At 36.8% G+C, this 8,152-nt stretch overlaps 1 protein-coding gene and 1 long non-coding RNA gene across 2 annotated transcripts; both read left to right on the top strand.

The window, feature by feature from the left end:
• The first annotated feature begins 526 nt into the window (after positions 1 to 526).
• On the top strand, positions 527 to 2,650 carry LOC148766313 (uncharacterized). The gene is made up of 3 exons (XR_016035106.1): positions 527 to 751; positions 829 to 861; positions 2,411 to 2,650. It is a non-coding gene; the product is annotated as an uncharacterized LOC148766313 (long non-coding RNA).
• A 3,244-nt stretch (positions 2,651 to 5,894) lies between these two features.
• LOC148766314 (uncharacterized) lies at positions 5,895 to 6,272 on the top strand. Its single transcript, XM_088827229.1, has one exon. It carries the CDS (start codon positions 5,895 to 5,897, stop codon positions 6,270 to 6,272), a length of 378 nt encoding a protein of 125 aa, XP_088683355.1.
• Positions 6,273 to 8,152: the final 1,880 nt, after the last annotated feature.

The raw sequence follows: 8,152 nt of genomic DNA on the forward strand, positions 1-8,152 counted from the left end.
GTGAATGTGTATGTGAGTGTGTGTGTTTGTGTGAAAAAGTGTGTGTGTGTGTGTGTGTATGTGTATGTGAGTGTGTATGTAAAAAAGTGTGTGTGTGTGTGTGTGTGTTTGAAATGTGTGTGTGTGAAAAGTGTGTCAATATTATGTGTAAGTGTGAAAGTTGAGATATTAAACCACATCAATTGAGATATTTAACCCAAAAAATTGAGATATTCAACTTCATAAGTTGAATTAAAGATGGAATGGATCCATGTGGATCCAATCCGGATCAATCTAAATTCGATCCACATTAGATCTATTCATATAGGTTGATTTAGGATCCGGTTCCATTTGGATCCGATTTACATGGATCCGGATCGGATCCGGTCCAAGTTGCAAAATTGCCACCCCTAAGAGTGAGGATTTACACTAATCCTACACTCAAGCATGCTAAGTAATCTCAAGAGACACTCTCATGTCTTCTTCTCTCTCCACCTATACCCCCACTTGTCTCTCCTTCACCATCACCACCGAAGCACCACCGAAGCACCACCTCCTCCATCGGCCACCACCTCAAATTTCTTCAAGAAAAAAATATAGAAATCAAAATGCAAATTCCCTATATAATCTTCTCCCTTGAATATGCCAAGAACACCATAAAAAACACTTGCCCTCTTACGGAAGATTTAAACTCCTCCCAACTTGATATCAAAGCTCTTACCTTCTCCATTCAACTAGCTTGGTTCAATCTTGGAGCCACTTCTTGAAGGAGGTAACATTACATCTTCGTTTTCTTCATTTTTCTTCCTCTTCCGCTTCTTCCTCTAAAAACCCTCTTTTCTTTTGAAGGTTTTTCTTTCTTCGGCCAACACTCTTTGATAGGTAAGAAATCTCGAATTTCTTGCTGCAATTAAAGGGGATCATAGTATGGAAAAGGATTTTCAAATCTACTTAAAAGATTCCTCACTTTTCGAAAAATTAGGACTTTTTGTGTGAAATCCGAAATCTTGTGCTGATCTTGATATTTGTGTTCTTGCTTGTCTAATCCGTATTATAATCTGTGAATCTAAGTATTTTGTGTTTAAAGGTTTAATATTTCAAATTTTTGGGAATGCAAGATTTTTTTGGGGTTGCATGTGTAGATCTATGAATCTTTAGGACTAATCTGCAATTTCTTGGACTTTCAGCATGAAAAATGTTTTCACCTTTAAAATCTCAGTAGGAGTAAGTGGAATTTTTTTTATTTTCTATTTGGCCATAGTTTGGGATTAAAATTTGTTGGAAAAATCATTTTTGGCTTCAACACTACTTGCCGAGTATTTTAATTTTTATAAATCCGATTTTTGAGGAAACTGCAAATTCTTTTTTCATCTGTTCATTTAGTCAGTTAGGCATCCTATAATTAAATTTCAGAATTTTTAGATGCCATTTGCTATTATTTCGAAATGTTGGTTGTGCATGTGTCGTAAATGGAACTTTTGTGTTTTAATCATTATGCCTTGAGTATTAATTGTGAGAAGGTGAATTCATGGTCAAAAATCTGCAGCTGAACTATGTTAAGGGGCTGTAAGAATTTTTAATTCATTTAACGAAGAAAAGTGGGAGAAATCCCATTAATGAAAAGATAAAAATGTTGGTGCTTTAAGGGCATGGTTTGATAATTTAATGTTAATTAAAGTATGTTTTGGGGCTGCATGTTGTGTGTATATGTGTGTGCCATGTGTGTGTGCTGTTGTGTGTGTAATTTATGATATATAAATATATAATATGATGCTATAATAATTATGTGAATTATGTGCTATACTTAAGTGGTTATATATATATGTGTGTATGCTATGTGTGTGATTGCCGAGTATATATGTATATTATGTGGATAATTGGATTTTGTTTGTATGCTCGTTTATTGATATTTGTGATGACGTAAAGTGGTCATTTTTGTATTAGAGTCTCATTCGTCTCATGGTCTTGCATAAAAAGAGATTTCATTTTTACGAAAGGAAAGGTTAATGGAATGCTTGGGTTGGATAAGTCGGGATACGGGGGGCCGGTATCCCAACCATAGTTACTATAGATAAAGGGGTGGTTTGATTCCACCAAAAGAACGGGCTCAGAATAATATGCTTATCATCCAATTAAAAAGTTAATTTTCCACGGATCCGAACAACAGAAAATGTTTTCATTCATGCATTTGCACGAAAAGGGTAATTCGGTAATTTTTCGTATTTGAGTCGATTTACGTGCTTAAATGGAATTATGTGTTTGTGTGAGTGTGTGTTGTGTTTGTGTGTGATCGTTTGCCGACAAATGGTAAGGTGTGATGCTTATGTGTATATATTAATATAAGTACGTAAAACCATATTTTAAAACCTCGTTATCCATTCGGATTTCTTACTAGGCTTAATAGCTCATATAGATACTTCTTTGATTGCAGGTAGTAGTAGTAATCCCTCGCCGGAATGGACCGAGTAGTGGATCGGAGTCTTGGCCGGAGCTTTTGGATGGTCGTACGAGGGGTCTATAAACTATGCTTATTTTATTTTGGTGATGTAAACTAAAAACAATTTCCGTATTTCCGTTTTCCTTAAACCTCTAATATCTCCTCGTTAGGGGAATTAAACTCTTACCCTAGTACGGGCCTTATTTTAATATTAATATAGTTGGTCCGCTTATTTTGATAATTGCATTTGTTACCTGAAAATCCCTATTCACCAAACGCCCTTAAACTCTGATTTCTTCTCGAACCCAAATCAGAACCTATAGTTAGATAAACGTAGCACTCGAATAATAATCTCCCTTTCCAACGTTATTTCGAAACGAAAAATTTAATCGACCAAAATCACCCTAAGAAGTTTTTGAAATTCTCAAGGTTTGCAAAAGCTTTTAAATGATCCCAAAAGAGAATTTTAGAAATTACATTTTGGTCCTACTCGAATGTTTTAAAAAAAATTACAAAGAGATCCCTTTTGCTTCCGCTATCTAAAGTTTTCCGATAAACCGGTTCGATTTATCGCCTAACCCGAGGGGGGTGCTACAGGTTCGACGTGACGAATGTGAAAATATCGTTCAAACACATTGGGCCGAGAACAGAGAGGGAGACCCGATTGAGGATATTATGAATAAAACCGAAAACTGTAAGGTGGCGTTGATGCAGTGGAGCAACTTGGAGATACACCGCCCTATGAAACGCATAGCAGAAATTCAGAAAAATATACACCACCTGCAAATGGGATTAGATTACAGAGGAACGAGTTAGAGAAATTGTATGGCGATCTAGATACTTATGGGCGTCAGAGAAGCAGGATTCAGTGGATTCGCGAAGGGGATAGTAACACTAGTTTTTTCCACGTGAAAGCTTCGACTCGGAAGCGGACTAACTGGGTACACAAAATTAAGGACGATTTGGGGACCTGGAAAGAGAGAAAGGATGATATAGAGCAGGTTATCTCTGGGTACTTCTCAACCATTTTCCAGTCAATGAATCAAAGGAGAGTGTGATTGATAGAGTGGTGGAACACGTCGAGAACCGGATCTCAAGCGCTGCTAAACAGTTACTTTCACTTCCCTTCACAACGGACGAGGTAACCCGAGCTATTTCTCAAATGTCTCCTACAAAATCCCCTGGCCCTGATGGTTTTCCCGTTTTATTTTACACCAAATATTGGAATATCCTTGGGTCCAATGTTCTACAGTGCGTGCTTGATTTTCTTAATAATCGCAAGCTCCCCAGTAGACTGAACTTCACTTATATTGTTCTTATTCCAAAAGTGAAGAATCCGGAAAAAAGAACTGAATATCGTCCCATTAGCTTGTGCAATGTTATTTACAAGTTTGGTTCTAAGGTGATTGCCAACAGAATGAAACCAATATTGCACGATATTATCTCTCTTAATAACCGACAATGTCCTGGTCGCTTATGAAGTTAATCATTTTATTAATTCGAACTCTAGTAGGCGGACTAATTATTTGGCGGCTAAATTAGATATTAGTAAGGCGTACGATCGAATCGAGTGGGTTTTCTTAAGGAAAATGTTGTGTCGCTTTGGATTTCCTATTGAATTGATTGACTTGATTATGTTATGTGTTTTGTCGGTTTCTTACTCTTTTTCGTTTAATGGTTATCAGTTTGGATCACTCACCCCGCCTCGGGGACTTAGACAAGGAGACCCAGTCTCGCCGTACTTATTTATATGTTGCACTGAGGGCTTTCTTTCCATGATCGATAGTGCAGTTGAGGGAGGGACACTCCAGGGGATCAAGATTGCGAGGTCAGCACCGACAATCTCATGTCTCTGCTTCGCTGACGATACCTTGGTATTTTGTCGGGCATCGGAATCGAATGCTCTCACTCTTTGACGTATTTTGGAGGATTATGCCAATGTTTCTAGTCAAGTCATAAACCTTGACAAGTCTACTATGACCTTTTGTCCGAAGACCTCTCCGGAAACTAGAGACAATATTCACAATATCTTGGGTTTTCAGATCGTCGATCGTCATGAAAAGTATCTAGGGATGCCGCTCTCAATGGGTAAGTCACGCGGCGAGATATTTCGCTTTTTGAGAGATAGGGTATGGGCTCGAATTAAGGGTTGGGGCGAGAAACAATTGTCAAAGGCAAGGAAGGAGGTTCTGATCAAGCTCGTTCTCCAAGCCATCCCGTCATACATCATGAGTTGTTTTAACTTGCCTATAGGAGTTATCCGTGAGATTGAATCCGCTATTCAAAAATTCTGGTGGGGGAACGGTGAACCAAAACCGGTGGCGTGGATGTCGTGGTTTAATCTTTGCAAATCAAAGGATCAAGGGGGCATGGGCTTCCGAGATTTACGTTGCTTCAACCTCGCCATGCTTGCTAAGCAAACCTGGAGAATTCTCACCAACCGGGACCTTCTCTTGTCCAAGTTACTGAGAGCACGATACTTTCCAGTGGGAGATTTGTGGTTGGCTACCACATGAGCTCGTCCATCGGCGACTTGGCATAGTATTCTTTTGGCACGCCCCTATATGAAAGTAGGGGTCCGTGTGAGAGTTGGAAATGGGGTTTCAACTTCTATTTGGGGTAATCCATGGCTAGTTGACGACGGGAATTATAGAATTCTGACGAAGAGGCCTGTACATACACCTTTTCCTAATAAGGTGACGGATCTTGTTCTCAATGGGTCGCGACTATGGGATTTGGAGTTGATTAATAGGACTTTCTGGCCGGTGGACCGAGAAAGGATTTTGGTGGTTCCCATTGGAAGCTTTCACGCTCGTGATCGAGTAGTCTGGCACTACTCCGGATCGGGTCAATTCACGGTAAAATCTTGCTACTATAATATTTTGGAAAACCGAACAAACTCTGGAGTCGGAAAAGGTGAAGCTGAATCATCAAATACAAGGAATTTTAAAGGTTTTTGGAAGAAGGTCAGGTCATTACACGTTCCACCGAAAGTTAGAATTTTTTGCTTGGCGAGCAATCTCGGATATTCTTCCAACTAATGTTTCCCTCTTCCGAAGGCGAGTGGCAGCCAATCCTTTCTGCCGTGAATGTGGAACACAACCGGAGTCCAGCATGCACATAATGATAGGTTGTCGAGGAATGTATGGGGTGTGGAGCTCATGCCCGTTCGAACTCTCACTTAAGGGAGAGCTCTCATCATTTCAAAACTGGTATATCTTTTTATAACAAAATCTGACAAAAGATCTTCTTCGTCTAGCTTTGGTTGTGTGCTGGCAAGCATGGGAGTCAAGGAATAAGGAAATGTATGGAGAAAAAGGGTTGAGGGGTCGGGACCTGGTCAGCTGGAGCCAAACGTTCTTGCAAGTGTTCCAACAGGCCCAACACTCTTCTCTTTCAGTTCATAAGCCCGCTAACCAGACCAGATGGAGACCTCCTCCTTCGGGGGTGGTGAAAGTTAACTTTTTATCAAATCTCAATGGTGGCGAGAGACTCTTCGGGGGCTGTTTTATGGTGGAGTGTCGATAGAATTCCTGGAAAAATTCTTCCAGTTGAGGGAGAGGCACACGCGGCCTTCAAAGCAATACATAAGGCATCGTTGCAAGGCTGGACGTCCATCATCCTTGAAGGAGATTGCCTACAAGTAATATCAGCAATTCGCGATGAAGCTCAATCCATGCAGTCTTTCGGGGCTTTTCTCGATGATATTAGGCTTATCTCTTTTTCTTTTCATAATTGTCTATTTTCGGCTGTGAAACGGCATTGTAATAATCTCGCGCATAGTCTCGCGAGTGATCTGAATCTAGCTTTTTTGGAGGGTTCTTCTCTTCCTCCCGAACTGGCAGCTTTAGCCTAATAATATCTTCTCTTTCTTCAAAAAAAAAAAAATTAACCTACTTTGATATATAATCTAGGGCAAAGTACAATTTACACCCCTGAACTATAAGCGTTGTACCAGTTTGCTCCCCTGAACTACAAAACGTCTCAAATATCCCCCTCGAGTTTATGGTCAACCATTAAATTACTAACACCTTTAATTTAAATGTGCAATTACTTCTCTGCCCTTGGGGTTTGTTGTAAGAAACTTAATAATTATATAATTAATACGGGTTGTATTTATCTATTTTGTTATGAATTTGTGATTGAAGTGAAATTTATGGTTTACATGATTTTCTTAATTGTGTTTAATTTTTGGATTCATATGTTTGCTAATTGTCCTTTTGTTCAATTTTGTGCATTTTTTGTTTATGCCCTTAATTAAATGCATAACTTTGGGGGTGATTTTCGTGCATTATAAGATGTCTTGTACCATGAAGTACAATACTTTTTTGTATTTGAGGTGTTACTCGACATTTTAATAAATTTTAGAATAAAAAAAACAGTGACCTTTTAGTAGTTAAATAAGGAGAAGAAAAGCGTAAATACGAGAAAAGAAACCCAAAAATATGGAGCAAAAAAACTTGACAAAATAAGCAAAAACAATTGGTGAAAAGCTTTTATATATATATATATAATTGAATAGAGGGGCAAAATAGTCAGAAAATCTCCAAAAGTGGAAAAAATAGCTACAAATCAGAAAGTCAAAGTGTCACATCAGCATTTACAAACAAAATTTAAATATAGGAGAAATATTTGAGACGTTTTGTAGTTCAAGGGGGCAAACTGGTACAACCCCATAGTTCAGGGGTGTAAATTTAAATAACTACATGGCATATTAAGAATAACATGTAAAATGAATTTACGCAGTGTTACAATAATGGAATTTCTCAAAAACAAAAACAAAAACAGTGATGGACAAAAAAGTTGTATTTGAAAATATGGACTATTAATGAGAACCCCCTCTAGCTTTTTGTTAATAAGGATGAGTCTAATCATTTTTTCCTTATTAGTGCTAGACCCACTAATTCATTTATTCCAAGTCTAGCCCTTCCCATTATTAACTACCCATTATTCATTACCTCATGCATTTTTTTTTTTTTGTTTTTTTTTAATATAATTTTTGTTATTTATTTATTTAATTACAAAAATTATATTTATAATTTTCTATTTTCTTTATTTTTTTCCAGTTTGTTTTTCTTGAAATTTCTCTCTCTTCATAAATCAACTATGAAATTCCAAAAAACAACTATAAAATTCCCGAAATCAACTATAAAATTTTCGAAATCCCTTAATTTATTTTTGTTTTCTTCATAAATCAACTATAAAATTCCCAAAAACAACTATAAAAAATCAAAATCAACTATAAAATCTGCGAAATCAACTATAATATTCTTTTGTTTTCTTCTAAATTAACTATAAAAATATCATAAACAACTATAAAATGTGGTGTTCAGCTGTAGATTTACCAAAATAAAATCAACTATAAATTACAAAATTTAATTAAGAAATTATCAAAATCAATTACCTATCATCGAAATCAACTAAAAAAACACCATAATTATCACAAAGACAACTTTATTTTTACGTATATCTTCCACAGGTCCACCTTCAACAACAATCCAAAGAATGGGAGCAATTGTTGACAAAAGTCCACCACCTACAAATTTATAACACCGGCAAATGTCACAAATCAACTACAAAAATTAATTAAATAAAATACAATGGTAACGAGTATTTAATTATAAAGGTAACATAAACAACTACAAAATTAACAAAACAACTATAAAAAAAATAGAAAATACAACTAAAAAAATAATATAAACAACTATTTTTCCGAAATTGAAACGACATGAACAT

The sequence above is a fragment of the Erythranthe guttata genome, chromosome 12 (assembly GCF_056151865.1).
Source record: "Erythranthe guttata isolate IM_541 chromosome 12, IM_541, whole genome shotgun sequence".
NCBI classification, from domain to species: domain Eukaryota; kingdom Viridiplantae; phylum Streptophyta; class Magnoliopsida; order Lamiales; family Phrymaceae; genus Erythranthe; species Erythranthe guttata.

Coding starts and splice junctions, on each gene's coding strand:
- LOC148766314 (XM_088827229.1), top strand. CDS start 5,895: ATGGTGGCGAGAGACTCTTCGGGGGCTGTTTTATGGTGGAGTGTCGAT.